This window comes from Heterodontus francisci, chromosome 5, assembly GCF_036365525.1.
Source record: "Heterodontus francisci isolate sHetFra1 chromosome 5, sHetFra1.hap1, whole genome shotgun sequence".
NCBI classification, from domain to species: Eukaryota; Metazoa; Chordata; class Chondrichthyes; order Heterodontiformes; family Heterodontidae; genus Heterodontus; species Heterodontus francisci.
In genome coordinates, this window is record NC_090375.1 from 60,386,309 (window position 1) to 60,403,582 (window position 17,274).

A 17,274-nucleotide genomic window follows, 5' to 3' on the forward strand; every position below is an offset into this window, starting at 1 on the left:
TGCTGCGTCTGTCCTGCCAGTGGGACAGGGCATACGCAGGGATAGTGATGGCAGTGTCTGGGACATTCTATGTAAGATATGATTAGCAGGTTATGATTATGTCAGGCTGTTGCTTGACCAGTCTGTAGGACAGCTCTCCCAACTTTGGCACAAGCCCCCGGATGTTAGTAAGGAGGACTTTGCAGGATCAACAGGGCTGGTTTTTCTGTTGTCGTTTCCGGTGCCTAGGTCGATGCCGGTGGTCCGTACAGTTTCATTCCTTATTGACTTCGTAGCAGTTAGATACAATTGAGTGGCTTGCTAAGCCATTTCAGAGGGCATTTAAGATTCAACCGCATTGCTGTGGCTCTGGAGTCACATGTAGGCCAGACCAGGTAAGGACGGCATATTTCCTTCCCTAAAGGACATTAGTGAACCAGATGGGTTTTAACAACAATCGACAATAGTTTCGTGGCCATCATTAGACTAGCTTTTTTTTCATTCCGATTTTTATTAATTGAATTCCGATTCCACCTTCTGCCGAGGTCGGATTTGAACCCATATCCCCAGAGCAATACCCTGGGTCTCTGGGTTACTAGTCCAGTGATAATACCACTTCGTCACCGCCTCCTGTGGACTTGGGTATACAGGTCATCATTTCAAAGTTTGAAGATGATGATAAACTTGGAAATGTAGGAAACAATGAGGAGGATTGTAACAGGCTTCAAGAGGATGAAGACAGATGGATAAAATGGGCAAACACAAGGCAAATGAAATTTAATGCTAAAGTATTTTGGTGGAAAGAATGAGGAGAGGCGATATGAACAAAATGGTACAATTTTTAAGGGGATGCAGGAACAGAGGGACCAAGGGGTGTACACAACTATTTGAAGGTGGCAGGACAAGCTGAGAATGCTCTTTTAAAAAGCATATGAAATCCTTGTTTTATTAAGGGAGCAATAGAGTACAAAAGCAAGAAAGTTATGCTAAACCTTTATAAAACATTGGTTAGGCATCAGTGTATAATGTTCAACTTTGGGCACCACACTTTAGGCAGGTTGTCGAGGCCTTAGAGAAGGTGCAGAAGAAAATTATTAGAATGAAACCAAGCATGAGAGACTTCAGTGACATGGAAAGACTGGAGAAGCTGGGCTTGTTCTCCTAAGGGCAGAGGAGATTTGATAGAGGTTTTCAAAATCATGAATGGTTTTGATAAAGTAAATGAGAAGAAACTGTGTGTGAAGGGTTGGTAACCAGAGGACACAAAAAGAACCAGAACAAAAGAACTGGCAAAAGAACCAGTTGCGACATGAGGAAACATTTTTACGCAGCGAGTTGTTGTGATCTGGAATGCACACCTGAAAGGGTGGTAGAATAGTACAATTCAAAAGAGAATTGGATAAATATTTGAATGGAAAATACTTACAGTACCAGGCAGAACCGTTTCCTTTTTATGTACCTGTAGAAGCTTTTACAGTCCGTTTTTATGTTTTTTGCAAGCTTACATTCATATTCTGTTCTCCCTTTCTTTATCAGTTTCTTTGTCCTCCTTTGCTGTATTCTAAAATCCTCCCAATCCTCAGGTTTACTACTATTTCTGGCAACTTTATAGGCCTTTTCTTTTAATCTTATACAATCCTTAACTTCCTGTGTTATCCACGGTTGATGCCTTTACTTTTGGGCTTTTCGTGCCTTGAAGGAATTATCCGTTGTATATGCACTGTCATACCTTTTAATGTATTTTCCCAAACCACCTCAGCCAATTTGCCCCTCGTCTTCATAATTTCCTTTGTTCAAATTTAACATCCTGGCTTCAGATTGAACTAGCTCACTTTCAAACATAATGTAAAATTCTATCATATTATGGTCACTCATCCCTAAAGGTTCTTTTACAACAAGATTATTAATTAGCCATTTCTAATTACATAAAACTGGATCTAGAATAGCCTGTTCTCTAGTCAGTTCTTCAACACACTGCTCTAGAAAACCATCCCTAACACACTCCAGAAACTCGTCCTCCACAGAATTAGTGTTCATTAGGTTTGCCTAGTCTATATGCAGATTGAAGTCACGCATGATTACTGTATTACCTATGCTTCTCTAATCTCCTGATTAATACCAAGCCGCACACTATCACTGCTGTTTGGTGGCCTATAAACAGCAACTACCAATGTTTGCTGCCCCTTGCTGTTTCTTAGCTCCAACCAAACAGATTCCACATTTTATTCTTCCGATCTGAGATCCTCCCTTACTAATGTACTGATCCCATCCCTTATTATCCACGCAACACCACCTCCCTATCCTTTTTGCCTGTCCTTCCTTGAATATTCAGTTCCCAGTCTTGATCCCCTGTAGCCACGTTTCTGTTATGGCAATTAGATCATACCCATTCACCTCTATTTGGGCCTTTAAATCATCTACCTTTTTGCGAATGCTGCATGCATTCAGGTAGAGTGCCCTTAACCCTGTTTTCATGACATTCTGCATTCTAAGCCTAGTTGATGCTAGCCTTTGTTTTACCTGCCTTCTAATGTCACTTGCTACTTTTCTACCTCCTGTTACCAGCTTTACTTCCTTCCAATTTGAGCTACCCCTCAGGTTCCCATCCACCTGACAAGCTAGTTTAAACCCTCCCCAACAGCACTAGCAAATCTCCCTGCGAGGATATTAGTCCCGGTCCTTTTAAGGTGTAGTCCATCCATCTTGTGCAGGTCCCACCTACCCCAGGACCGGTCCCAATGCCTCAGAAATCTGATGCCCTCCCTCCTACACTAATTCTCCAGCCATGTGTTCAATCGATCATTCCTCCTATTCCTATGCTCACTGGCACGTGGCACTGGGAGTAATCCTGAGATTACTGCTTTGGAGTTCCTGCTTTTTAATCTCCTTCCTAACTCCCTAAAATCTGCTTTCAGGACCTCATCCTTATTCCTACCTCTATCATTGGTACCAATGTGGACCACCACCTCTGGCTGTTCACCCGTCCCCAGAAGGATGTCCTCCAGCCACTCTGTGACATCCTTGACCCTGGCACCAGGGAGGCAACACACCATCCTGGATTCACGTTTACTGCTACAGGAACACCTTTCTGATCCCCTGACTATTAAATCCCCTATCACTGTTGCTCTTCCACTCTTCTTCCTCCCTTCCTGTGCAGCTCAGACACCCGTGGTGCCACAGACTTTGCTCTGGCTGCACTCCCCCGAGGAACCATCGCTGTCACCAGTATCCAAAATGGAAATAGACTTGCGACTCCTGCACTGCCTATCTGGTTCTATCTCTCCTTGCATGCTCCTAACCTGCGGTGTGACCACCTCCCTTAACGTTAGTTACACACAAGTTAAGTTTGGAGTAAAGCTCCCTCTACACAACCTTGTCATTCTAGATCATTTACTGTATCGGTCTTAACCCCAATCTCAGAAGCATATTTCCTACTGAACCAATATGCTTCCCCACTTCCCACACCCACCATCCCTGTGGCTTGCCTTAAGAAGGTTTTGGGGTTTTTGTCCTGTTTCAATAGTTTTTGACCCATGCCCACAATGAACTGGTTTGAAACTGTGCAAGCTCATTTCACATAGAAATCTTAGAACCAACCATCAGCTGCTTTTTGTGCTAATTTTCTCCCCTTCTGAAAGCATTGACTTATGTTGGTGTATAGGTTATTGGGTATTAGGTGCTACTTGTACCTTGCTAAGCAGTATTTTTGATGTGTGAACATGTCAGCAGGCCATGTGATGGAGATATTGCAGATAAACTCAATCCTGTTTTTGCCTGATGTTCGCACTCTGCACTTTACAGCTGGGGTCGCTGGAGAGAAATCAGGAATAAGAACTTCCCCAGAACCCTGGAGCTAATTGCATCACCTATTTCGCTACTCTAGCTAATATCAGCTTATTACGCATAGTCCAGGAATTGGACCTGCCGATCTTCTGTTTGTTATGTTAAGGCCACATTAGGCAACGCTTCTACCCACTAAATGATAGATAGACAAAAATATACAAAATATATCCATAAATCTGTTGACAGCTACAGGCCTGGCTAGTTGCCAAGTCTGCTCTGTGTCAATGCCTAGTGACTGCTTGTTGCATGTGTTTCCAAAGTTCTCTGTTTGCAGTGACTTAATAGCAGTATATAGGATTTTAGGGATGGATAAAGAAAAGGGTTCTTATAGTTCAAATGGTTTGAAGACTGGAAAGTTGCTTAAAGGTTGAGGGAAGTTGAGCAGTGAAGTTGGGAGGAATAATGTATTCACTTAATTCAGAGTGCTCCCATTCTTAAGTTCCAGAAATGTTGGGGAAAATTCTCCTTTTTCAAAAAAAATTTAAACTTTGCATCCAATTTGAGATCTACCAGTTTGGGTCATCTCCTTGATGCTAGGTCGCTTTGGGACTTTAGCCTCGGGCGACTGTCTGAAAATTGATCCATATCTGACCAGGCCTGATGAAAGCTGGACACTGGCTGTTCAATGTGCGTTTCCAGACACTAGCAGGTTTTTTTGACTGTAGAATTGGTGGGGGGGGGGGGGGGGGGGGGGGACGTGGACGTGTACAATGATGTAAGTCCTTTAACCCATACCAAGGCTTTTCCCTTCAGTTCATTTTTATTTTAAATTTCTGTTTTCTGTCTTTCCCCTTCCCATATAAATTTAAGATTCTGTCACAGGTCTTTTCCAATCTTCAGCTCAGCTATCAAATGGGGGAAAAAAGAGGCTAATCCTGGCCAGTTGGTCTCCAACTTCCCGTTTGAAAGGGCTTCTGAGTCTATGCAATTCCTAGTAACTGACTTGAAAAGAATATTGTTTGACTCCTAGCAACCAGGCTTTCTGCTCACCTTTGATTCCAGTTTGACCTTTTAACTCTTCTTAATCATTGACTCTTGTTGGGGTGCAGTTTCATAGATGCCAGGCACCTTCTGTACCTCCCCAAGGTTCTTCACATCTGTGATAGTGAGTGTCAGCAGACTATTCCACTGTGTAGACAACAGAATAGAGCAGAATACCTTCAATCGAGTACATTTTGCAGACTTTCCATGACAGTCTGCTGGATGGTGATCAGGAGGAGCAGGGACCCTGACTGATGTAGTTTTTCCTTCATTCCTTAGAACTCTTCCCAAAACTTCTTCCATAGCCAGGGATGCTGAGGCTCATTGTAGCACCCACCCTTTGGCGAGCAATAGTTTATACAACAAGAGTAGGAGGGGATTTGGGGAAAGGAAGTATACCAATATGCAAAAACTTGTGTCTTGTTGGTGAGGGAGAAGAAAGTAAATAAATGATTTCTAATCCACATTTTTTTATGGAGAAAATGTATTTTGGAAACATTAGTGAATAAATGACCTTTTGGAATGAGGTTAAACCATTAGGAAATGAAATGTACAACATTTTGTAAACCATTGTTCCATTGTATTGTGATTTGACATTCTTTATTTTAAATGTCTTCTCTGGGTTAATTATTCGATTCCATTTCATTCCAGGGCAATTTTTCTTGAGTTTTCCCTTCATTACATTTGTCTGTGTGCTTGTTTTCTTCCATCCCTCTTATCCATTTAGGCTAAACCAGTAGAGAAAAGGCCTGAGCCGGTAAGATTGAATCGAAAAGCTGAATCCAGCACTGTGACTCGAGTAGCTAAAGCCACAACCATGAAAGAAAGCCAAAAACAAACCAATGGCAAAGTGAGTGAATGAATATGTTAATTTTGATTTTACATTCATTTTTAAGTTGAATAGATGTCTGTGCATTTCAGTATGATTTTCCATTGTGTTACCTGTGAGTGTAAGTCAAAAGACTTTGTTTATAGCACTGGAAGGTGCTGAGGATTGCTTTCACCCTTGGGGGCCCTAGTTCAGGTCCAGTCACCACTGTTGCAACAACTTGAACAACTGCTTATGCTTATATAGAGCATTTTTAATGTAGAAAAAATTCTCTCTCGCTCCCCTCTCGCTGGCTCCACCCCTCTCTCTGCCTGTGTGCTCCTCTTGGATCCTCCATCTGTCCCGCCCCTCCCCCCCTCCCCCTCTTCCCCCCCTCTCTTCCCCCCCCTTCCCCTCTCCATTTCTCTTCCCCTCTCCTTCACTCTCTTCCCCTCTCCTTCACTCTCTTCCCCTCTCCTTCACTCTCTTCCCCTCTCCTTCACTCTCTTCCCCTCTCCTTCACTCTCTTCCCCTCTCCTTCACTCTCTTCCCCTCTCCTTCACTCTCTTCCCCTCTCCTTCACTCTCTTCCCCTCTCCTTCACTCTCTTCCCCTCTCCTTCACTCTCTTCCCCTCTCCTTCACTCTCATCCCCCACTGTGCGCGCTCGCACCCCCCCCCCCCTCCCCCGGCGCACGCATCCCCCTCCCCCTGACACGCACTCACTCATTCGCCCTCACCCTCTCATTTGCTCTCCCTCTCTCTATTGCTCTCATTCGCTCACTGTCTCTCATTCGCTCACTGTCTCTCATTCGTGCTCTCTCTCTTTCTCATTCGCCTCCTCTCTCATTCACCCTCTCTCTCGCTCTCTCATTTGCCCCCTCTCTCCCGCTCTCTCTCATTTGCCCTCTTGCACACTCTCTCTCTCTCTCTCACATTTGCCCCCTCTCTCTTTCATTCGCCCCTCTCTCTCATTTGCCCCCTCTCTCTAATTTGCCCTCTCTCTCATTCACTCTTTCTCTCATTCACCCTCTCTCTCTCTCTCTCTCTCCCATTCGCCCTCTCTCTCTCTCTCTCATTCGCCCCTTCTCTCTTGCTCTCATTTGCCCCCTCTCCCTCTCATTGGCCCTCCCGTGTTCTCCCTCCTTCTCTCTCTCATTCGCCCCCTCTCTCTCTCATTTGCCCTCTCTCTCTTTCTCTCATTTGCCCTCTCTCTCTCACCCTCTCTCTCTCTCTCTGTCTTATTCGCCCTCTCGCTCTCTCTCATTCACCCTCTCTCTCTCATTCGTCCTCTCTCTCTCTTATTCGCCCTCTCTCTCATTCGCTCTCTCTCTATCTCTCTCTCTCTCTCGCTCTCTCTCTCTCTCTCTCTCGCTCTCTCTCATTCGCCCCCTCTCTCCCTCTTATTCGCCCTCTCGCGTGTGTGGTCTCTCTCTCTCTCTCTCTCTCTCATTCTCTCTCTCTCTCTCATTCGCCCTCTCTCTCCCTCTCTCATTCGCCCTCCCTCTCCCTCTCTCTCTCTCTCTCATTCGCCCTCTCTCTCTCTCTCTCTCTCTCATTCGCCCTCTCTCTCTTTCGCCCTCTCTCTCTCTCTCTCTCTCTCTCTCTCATTCGCCCTCTCTCATTCGCCCTCTCTCTCTCATTCGCCCTCTCTCTCTCATTCGCCCTCTCTCTCTCATTTGCCCTCTCTCTCTCATTTGCCCTCTCTCTCTCATTTGCCCTCTCTCTCTCTCATTCGCCCTCTCTCTCTCTCATTCGCCCTCTCTCTCTCTCTCTCTCTCATTCGCCCTCTCTCATTCGCTGTCTCTTATTCGCTCTCTCTCTCTCTCATTCGCCCTCTCATTCGCTCTCTCTCTCTCTCTCATTCGCCCCCTCTCTCTCTCTCTCTCATTCGCCCTCTCTCATTCGCCCTCTCTCTCTCTCTCATTCGCTGTCTCTCTCTCTCATTCGCCCCCTCTCCCTCTGATTCGCCCTCTCACGTGTCTGCTCTCTCTCTCTCTCATTCGCCCTCTCTCATTCACAATCTCTCATTCGCCCTCTCTCTCTCTCTCTCATTTGCCCTCTCTCTCTCATTCGCCCTCTCATTCGCTCTCTCTCTCTCTCTCTCATTCGCTCTTTCTCTCTCTCTCTCATTCGCTCTCTCGCTCTCTCTCTCTCTCTCTCATTCACCCTCTCTCTCTCATTCGCCCTCTCTCTCTCTCTCTCTCTCTCTCTCATTCGCCCTCTCTCTCTCATTCGCCCTCTCTCTCTCATTCGCCCTCTCTCTCTCGCTCTCTCTCTCTCTCTTTCGCCCTCTCTCTCTCTCTCTCTCTCTCTCATTCGCCCTCTCTCTCTCATTCGCCCTCTCTCTCTCTCTCATTCGCCCTCTCTCTCTCTCTCATTCGCCCTCTCTCTCTCATTCGCCCTCTCTCTCTCTCTCTCTCTCATTCGCCCTCTCTCATTCGCTGTCTCTCATTCGCCCTCTCTCTCTCTCATTCGCCTTCTCATTCGCTCTCTCTCTCTCTCTCTCTCTCTCTCATTCGCCCCCTCTCTCTCTCTCTCTCTCTCTCATTCGCCCTCTCTCTCTCTCTCTCTCATTCGCCCTCTCTCTCTCTCTCATTCGCCCTCTCATTTGCTGTCTCTCTCTCTCATTCGCCCCCTCTCCCTCTGATTCGCCCTCTCTCATTCACAATCTCTCATTCGCCCTCTCTCTCTCTCTCTCATTTGCCCTCTCTCTCTCATTCGCCCTCTCATTCGCTCTCTCTCTCTCTCTCTCCTATTCGCCCCCTCTCTCCCTCTGATTCGCCCTCTCACGTGTCTGCTCACTCTCTCTCATTCGCCCTTTCATTCGCTCTCTCTCATTCGCCCCCTCTCTCCCTCTGATTCGCCCTCTCGCGTGTGTGCTTTCTCTGTCTCTCTCTCATTCTCTCTGTCAGCTGTGGCTCAGTTAGTAGCACTCTCGTCTCTGAGTCACAAGGTTCCAGGTTCAAGTCCCACTCCAAGGCTTGAGCACAAAATTCAAGACTAACACTCCAGTGCAGTCCTGAGGGAGCACCGCACTGTCGGATGCGACACTAAACTGAGGCCCCATCTCCTTGCTCAGGTGGATGTAAAAGATCCCATGGCATCATTTTGAAGAGCAGGGGTGTTGTCCCTGGTGTCTTGGCGAATATTTATCCCTCAATCAACCTCACAAAAACAGATTATCTGGTCATTATGACTTTACTGTTTGTGGGAGTTTGCTGTGTGCATACTGGCTGCCGTGTTTCCTGCATTACGACAGTGAGTACACTTCAAAAAATACTTCAGTGGCTGTAAAGCACTTTGAGACGTCCGGTGGTTGTGAAAAGCAAATGCAAGTCGGTCCGTTCTTTCTTCCCTCCTTCCTGTCTTCCCTCTCATTCCTTCCTCCCATCTCATTCTTTCTTCCTCCCTCCCCTCTCATTCTTTCTTCCTCCCTTCCCTCTCGTTCTTCCTCCCTCCCCTCTCCTTCTTCCTCCCTCCCCTCTCCTTCTTCCTCCCTCCCCTCTCCTTCTTCCTCCCTCCCCTCTCCTTCTTCCTCCCTCCCCTCTCCTTCTTCCTCCCTCCCCTCTCCTTCCTCCCTCCCCCCGCTTCCTCCTCCCTCCCCCCTCCTTCCTCCCTCCCCCTCCTTCCTCCCCCCTCCTTCTTCCTTCCTCCCTCTCCTCTTATTCATTCTTCCTCCCTCCCCTCTCATTCTTTCTTTCTTCCTCCCTCCCCTCTCATTCCTCCTCCCTCCCCTCTCATTCCTCTTCCCTCACCTCTCATTCCTCCTCCCTCCCCTCTCATTCCTCCTCCCTCCCCTCTCATTTTATCCTTTCTCCCCTCTCATTCCTCCTCCCTCCCCTCTCATTTTATCCTTTCTCCCCTCTCATTTTATCCTTTCTCCCCTCTCATTCCTCCTCTCTCTCTCTCATTCCTCCTCTCTTTCTCTCTCTCATTCCTCCTCTCTCTCTCTCATTCCTTCTCTCTCTCTCTCTTTCTCTCTCATTCCTCCTCTATCTCTCTCTATCTCTCTCTCTCATTCCTCCTCTATCTCTCTCTCTCTCTCTCATTCCTCCTCTATCTCTCTCTCTCTCTCATTCCTCCTCTATCTCTCTCTCTCTCTCATTCCTCCTCTCTCTCTCTCTCTCTCATTCCTCCTCTATCTCTCTCTCTCTCATTCCTCCTCTATCTCTCTCTCTCTCATTCCTCCTCTTTCTCATGCCTCCTCTCTCTCTCTCTCTCTCTCTCTCTCTCTCATTTCTCCTCTCTGCGTACAATTTTAGTTTCCTTACCTGAAGAAGGATATACTTGCATTGGAGGGAGCGCAACAAAGGTTCAGTAGACTGATTCTTGGGATGAGGGGTTGTCCTATGAGGCGAGAGTGAGTAAACTAGATCTATGTTGCCTAGAATTTAGAATGTGAGGTGATCTCGTTGAAACACAAAAATCTTAAGAGACTTGATGGAATAGATGCTGGGAGGTTGTTTCCCCTGGCTGGGGAATCTAAAACTGGGGGTCACAGACTCAGAACAAGGGATCAGCAATTTAAAGAAAGACTGACTTGCATTTATATAGTGCCTTTCACGACCACCGGACATCTCAAAGCCGTTTACAGCCAATGAAATATATTTTTGAAGTGTATTTAAAGTTGTAATACAGGAAATTTAGGACTGAGATGAGAAGAAATTTCTTCACTCAAAGTGTTCTGGATTGGAATTCTCTAACCGAGAGGGCTGTGGGTGCTCGGTCATTGGAATATATTTAAGACAGAGGTCGATAGATTTTTGGATACCAAGAGGATTGAGGGATATGGGGAATGTGCAGGAAAATGCATTTGAGGTAGAAGATCAGCCTTGATTGTATCGAATGGAGGAGCAGGCTCAAAGGGCCGACTGGCTCCTGTTTCTTATGTTATGCTTTTATGTTCTCGTCCCCACCCTCTCTCACCATCCTCTCCCTCCTCCTGCCTCCCCTGCAAAGTGCTATTTTAGTACAAAAGCAATATACTGCAGATGCTGGAAACCTGAAATAAAAGAAAATGCTGGAAAAACTCAACAGATCTTGTAGCATCAGTGGAGCGAGAAATAGAGTTAATGTTTCAGGTCAGTGAACTTTTCTCAGAACTGTATTTAGTTCTGACAAAAGTGCTGGTTGGTACTATTTTAGTACCTTAGCCATGCTCTACCTCCACAAGAAGATTTTGCTTTTATTTTAATTTCCTCTATTAGTGGAGCACTGATCCTACCCCCAAGTGTTGCCAAGTCTGAGATGTTATCGTATATGGTGTATGGCCTTGGAGAGACTGTAGATTTACTAGAGTGGTACCAGAGATGAGAAACCAATTATATGGGGAGATAATTTTTTTTATGCAGCGAGTTGTTACAATCAGTAATGCAGTGCCTGAAAGGGTGGTGGAATCAGATACAAGAACTGGATATATGCTTGAAAAAGGAAAGATTTGCAGGGATATGGGGACAGAGCAGGGGTGTGGGACTAATTAGGTAGCTCTTTCAAAGTGCTGCCACAGGCAGCTGAATGGCCTCCTTCCATGCTGAATGATTCTATGGTATATTTCACAGTGACTGGTCACTGAGGAAAAGTTGGTAGTGGGCCCTTTGTATATATAGTGTTAGCTTCTCCTGTGGCTTATTGGCTTAACCTTCATGCACAATATAGTACTGAGCCATGCAGAATAGATAGATCCCTGGTTTGGTCTCCTGTCTAAGCAGAGTTAACCCATTCCAGCCACTGCTGCACTTGGTTTCAGAGCCATTGAGCTAAGAAGCAAAGTGTGGGGAGAAAATCATTTGGGGTTCTTCCTCCCAACTGTTTTACAGTCATCACTGCTGGAAAATGTGCAGTGGGGACATGGATGAGGAAAGGATCAGGCTTAGCTGTGGCATTCTCCCTCGGTTAAATAGCCTGCCAACATCTGCTCTCTAGAATCAAAAGACTTTTCAGAGGGTGCATCCTTGAAACTGTACTCCAGCAACAGTCAGCACCTATAGGAGTGGAGGGGATGAATAGGAAAGGGCTCAAAGGAAAGAAGTGGAGACAAAACTCACTCCTTTAGAATATTTGCTCTCTGAACCTCACTGCTACCCATCCAGCTTCCCTCTTTAGATCCTCTGCTGTGCAATCTCACACTTATAGAAGCTAAACCTGGAATAGGCAAGAGGTGGGGCTATCCGAGATGATGTCCTATAATTATTGAGAAGAAGAAAACCATACAGGCATATGCATCCAAATTAATGACGGGACACTTGAAGATGCATTATCGTTGCTACATTGTGAAGGCTTGACTATTTTTTGCTTTGTTCATGGTGTTCAGCTTCATGAGTAGTCCTGTGGAATCATTGTTTACATGCGAGTCTACAACCTAAGCATCAGCAGATTATTCCCGCGTGAAAGGCATCACAGCTGAACCTGATCCTGCCCTTGCTCAACACTTTCCACTGTGATGCGATCATAGAAAATACAAAGAGCTGTAAATTAGGTTTGTTATGCAAGTGTGTAAATGCACAAAGTTGGTTGATAAGGTTGTTGAGCTGCAGGCACCAATATCTACATGGGATTATGATATAGTGGCGACAACTGAGACCTGGCTCAAAAAAGGATGCTTAATATTCCTGGGTACACCGGATTCAGTGAAGGAGGAGGTGTAGCAGTTTTGATTAAGGAAAATATACATTAGGAGAAAGAGAGAATGTCCTTGAGGGGGTCAAAGACAGAATCTATTTGGTTGGAGGGGCAAGAAACAGTAAAGGAGCTATGACACTACTTGATGTATTTTATAGCACCCCCCCCCACCCCGCCCCAGTAGTGGGAAGGAGATAGAGAAGAAAATTTGCAAAGATATTACTGAGAGATGCAAGACTCTTTAGAGTAGTGATAATGTGAGACTTTAACTACCCCAATATTGGGATAGCGATATGAGTAATGATAACCAGAGTGTGATAGGAAGGGACAAAGCGTTCAAACATAAGAGTGCATCAGCAAATAGGGTCAGAGTAGGGGAAATTGGTAAAAAGACAGAATTAAAGGCTCTTTCTCTGCATGTGGCATTTGTAACAAGATAGATGAATTAATGGCGCAAATAGAAATAAATGGGTATGATCAGTTAACCATTACAGAGATGTGGTTGCAACGTGACAAAGGCTGGGAACTAAATATTCAAGGCTATTTGATATTTTAAAAGGATAGGAAGAAAGGAAAAGAAGGTGTGGTAGGTCTGTTAATAAAGGATGACATCAGTACAGTTGTGAGAAATGATCTTGGTTCAGAAGATCAAGCTGTAGAATTAGTTTGGTTGGAGATAAGAAATAGCAAGGGAAAGAAGTCACTGGTGGGAGTAGTTTATAGGTCTAACAGTAGCTACCTACTAGGACAGAGTATAAATCAAGAAATAATGGGGGCTTGTAATAACTGTGGATGATTTTAATCTTCATATAGATTGGACAAGTTAAAATGGCAAAGTTAACCTTGAGGATGAGTTCATAGCGTGTATTCAGGACAGTTTCTTGGAACAATACTTTGGGCTGTTTTAGACCTGGTAATGTGTCATGAGACAGGATTAACTAATGATCTCATAGTAAAGGATCCTCTAGGGAAGAGTGATCGTAACATGATAGAATTTCACATTCACTTTGAGGGTGAGAAACTTGGGTCTGAAACTAGTGTCTTAAACCTAAATATAGGCTATTACAAAGGTGTAAAGGCAATGTTAACTAAAGTAGACTGGGAAAATAGGTTAAAAGGTAAGACAGTAGATAAGCAGTGGCAGATATTTAAGGAGCTATTTCATAACTCAACAAAGATATATTCCATTGAGAAAGAAAGACTCTACCAGAAGGACGAGCCACCTGTAACAAAATAAGGAAGCTAAGGATGGTATCAAATTGAAAGAAAAGGCGTACAAATGCTGCAAAGATTAGCATTAGGCCAGATGATGGGAAAATTTTAGAAATCAGCAAAGGATGACTAAAAAAAGAAGGGAGAAATTAGAATATGAGAGTAAACTAGCAAGAAATATACAAACAGATAATAAGCTTCTACAAGTATGTACAAAGGAAGAGAGTAGCTAAAGTAAACTTTTGTCCCTTAGAGGGTGAGGCTGGGGAATTAGTAATGGAAAACAAGGAAATGACAGAAACTTTGAATGAGTATTTTGTATCTGTCTTGAGAGTAGAAGATATTAAAAGCGTTCCAAGAATAGCAGAATATCAGGGGGCAAAAGGGAGGGAGGAACTTGAAATAATCACTATCGCTAGAGAAAAAAGTACTCAGAAAACTACTGGGACTAAAAGCTGACATGTCCTCTAGACCTGATGGCCTGCATCCTAGGATCTTAACAGAAATGGCTGCATTGATTGTGGTTGCATTGATTGTGGTTGCATTGATTGTAATCTTCCAAAATGCCCTAGATTCTGGAAAGATCCCAGCGGACTGGAAAACCACAAACCGTAACACCCCTATTCAAGAAAAGAGGGAGACAGAAAGCAGGAAACTATAGGCTAGTTAGCCTAACGTCTATCATTGGGAAAATGCTGGAATCCGTCATTAAGTAGGATGAGGACATTTAGAGTCACAGAGTTATACAGCACAGAGAAACAGGCCCTTTGGCCCACCGTGTTCATGACGGCCATCAAGCCTATCTATTCTAATCCCATTTTCCAGCACTTGGCCCGTAGCCTTGTATGCTATGGCGTTTCAAGTGCTCATCTAAATATTTCTTAAATGTTGTGAGGGTTCCTGCCTCTACCACCCCTTCAGGCAGTGGGTTCCAGATTCCAACCACCCGCTGGGCAAAAAAGTTTTCCTCAAATCCCCTCTAAACCTCATGCCCCTTACCTTAAATCTGTGCCCCTCCCCCGGTTATTGACACCTCCGCTAAGGGAAAAAGTTTCTTCCTATCTACTCTATGCCCCTCATAATTTTGTATACTTTATTTTAGAAAATCATAATACAATCAAACAGAGTCAATATGGTTTTATGAGAGGGAAGTCATATTTGACTAATTTATTAAAGAGTTCTTTGAGGATTAGAAGGATAAATTTGGCAAGTTTCGGGAACCTTGGATAACAGGGATATTGTGAGCCTAGTCAAAAAGAAAAAGGAAGCATTCGTAAGGGCTAGAAGGCTGGGAACGGACGAAGCCCTTGAGGAATATAAAGAAAGTAGGAAGGAACTTAAGCAAGGAGTCAGGAGGGCTAAAAGGGGTCATGAAAAGTCATTGGCAAACAGGATTAAGGAGAATCCCAAGGCTTTTTATGCGTATATAAAGAGCAAGAGGGTAACCAGGGAAAGGGTTGGCCCACACAAGGACAGAGGAGGGAATCTATGTGTGGAGCCAGAGGAAATGGGCGAGGTACTAAATGAGTACTTTGCATCAGTATTCACCAAAGAAAAGGACTTGGTGGATGATGAGTCCAGGGAAGGGGGTGTCGATAGTCTGGGTCATGTCATTACCAAAAAGGAGGAGGTGTTGGGCGTCTTGCAAAGCATTAAGGTAGATAAGTCCCCAGGGCCTGATGGGATCTACCCCAGAATACTGAGGGAGGCAAGGGAAGAAATTGCTGGGGCCTTGACAGAAATCTTTGTATCCTCATTGGCTACAGGTGAGATCCCAGAGGACTGGAGAATATCCAATGTTGTTCCTTTGTTTAAGAAGGGTAGCAAGGATAATCCAGGAAATTATAGGCCGGTGAGCCTTACATCAGTGGTAGGGAAATTATTAGAGAAGATTCTTCGGGACAGGATTTACTCCCATTTGGAAACAAATGAACTTATTAGCGAGAGACAGCATGGTTTTGTGAAGGGGAGGTCGTGTCTCACTAACTCAATCGAGTTTTTTGAGGAAGTGACGAAGATGATTGATGAAGGAAGGGAAGTGGATGTTATCTATATGGACTTCAGTAAAGCCTTTGACAAGGTCTCTCATGGCAGACTGGTACAAAAGGTGAAGACACACGGGATCAGAGGTGAGTTGGCAAGATGGATACAGAACTGGCTCGGTCATAGAAGACAGAGGGTAGCAGTGGAAGGGTGCTTTTCTGAATGGGGGGCTGTGACTGGTGGTGTTCCGCAGGGATCAGTGCTGGGACCTTTGCTGTTTGCAGTATATATAAATGATTTGGAGGAAAATGTAGCTGGTCTGATTAGTAAGTTTGCGGACGACACAAAGGTTGGTGGAGTTGCGGATAGTGATGCGGATTGTCAGAGGATGCAGCAGGATATAGATCGGTTGGAGACTTGGGCGGAGAAATGGCAGATGGAGTTTAATCCGGACAAATGTGAGGTAATGCATTTTGGAAGATCTAATACAGGTGGGAAGTATACAGTAAATGGCAGAACCCTTAGGAGTATTGACAGGCAGAGAGATCTGGGCGTACAGGTCCACAGGTCACTGAAGGTGGCAACACATGTGGATAAGGTAGTCAAGAAGGCATACGGCATGCTTGCCTTCGTCGGTCGGGGCATAGAGTATAAAAATTGGCAAGTCATGCTGCAGCTGTGCAGAGCCTAAGTTAGGCCACACTTAGAATATTGTGTGCAATTCTGATCACCACACTACCAGAAGGACGTGGAGGCTTTGGAGAGGGTACAGAAGAGGTTTACCAGGATATTGCCAGGTCTGGAGGGCATTGGCTATGAGGAGAGGCTGGATAAACTCGGATTGTTTTCACTGGAACGACGGAGGTGGAGGGGCGACATGATAGAGGTTTACAAAGTTATGAGTGGCATGGACAGAGTGGATAGTCAGAAGCTTTTTCTCAGGGTGGAAGAGTCAGTTACTAGGGGACATAGGTTTAAGGTGCGAGGGGCAAAGTTTAGAGGGGATGTGCGAGGCAAGTTCTTTAAACAGAGGGTGGTGAGTGACTGGAATTTGCTGCCGGGGGAGGTGGTGCAAGCAGGTACAATAGCGACGTTTAAGAGGCATTTTGACAAATACATGAATAGGATGAGAATAGAGGGATACGGTCCCTGGAAGTGCAGAAGGTTTTAGTTTAGACAGGCATCAAGATCGGCGCAGGCTTGGAGGGCCAAATGGTCTGCTCCTGTGCTGTACTGTTCTTTGTTCTTTGATGTAACAAGCCCTGTGAATAAAGGGGAATCAGTAGATGTAGTGTATTTGGATTTCCAAAAAGCATTTGTTAAGGTGTCACATGAAAGGTCACTGCACAAGATGGTGTTGGGAATAATATATTAGCATGGATAGAGGATTGGCTATCTAACGGGAAACAGAGTCTCGGGATAATTGGGTCATTTTCAGGTTGGCAAACTGTAACTAGTGGGATGCTACAGGGATCAGTGCTGGGGCCTCAACTATTTACAATCTATATTAATGACTTGGATGAAGAGGCCGAGTGTATTGTAGCCAAATTTGCTGACAATACAAAGATAGGTGGGAAAGCAAGTTGTGAGTCCGAAACAGCGTCTGCAAAGGGATATAGATAGGTTAAGTGAGCGGACAAAAATGTTAATGAAGTATAATGTGGGGAATGTGAGGTTATTCACTTTGGTAGGAAAAATAGAAAAGCAGAATATTATTTAAATGGAGAGAGACTACAGAGTGCTGCGGGACAGGCATCTGGATGTCCTTGTGCATGAATCACAAAAAGTTAGCATGTAGGCACAGCAAGTAATTCGGAAGGCAAATGGAATGTTGGCCTTTATTGTAAGG

At 45.0% G+C, this 17,274-nt stretch overlaps 1 protein-coding gene across 11 annotated transcripts in view; it reads left to right on the plus strand.

Annotated features, from left to right (window-relative positions):
- Window positions 1–17,274, plus strand: part of LOC137369872 (microtubule-associated protein 4-like) — a 546,551-nt gene that overhangs the window by 471,574 nt on the left and 57,703 nt on the right. For all 11 annotated transcript variants that reach the window (XM_068031528.1, XM_068031524.1, XM_068031523.1 and 8 more), the window contains one exon: window positions 5,531–5,653. In XM_068031528.1, the coding sequence (XP_067887629.1) occupies window positions 5,531–5,653 (123 nt within the window). The remainder of the gene's footprint in view (window positions 1–5,530; window positions 5,654–17,274) is intronic.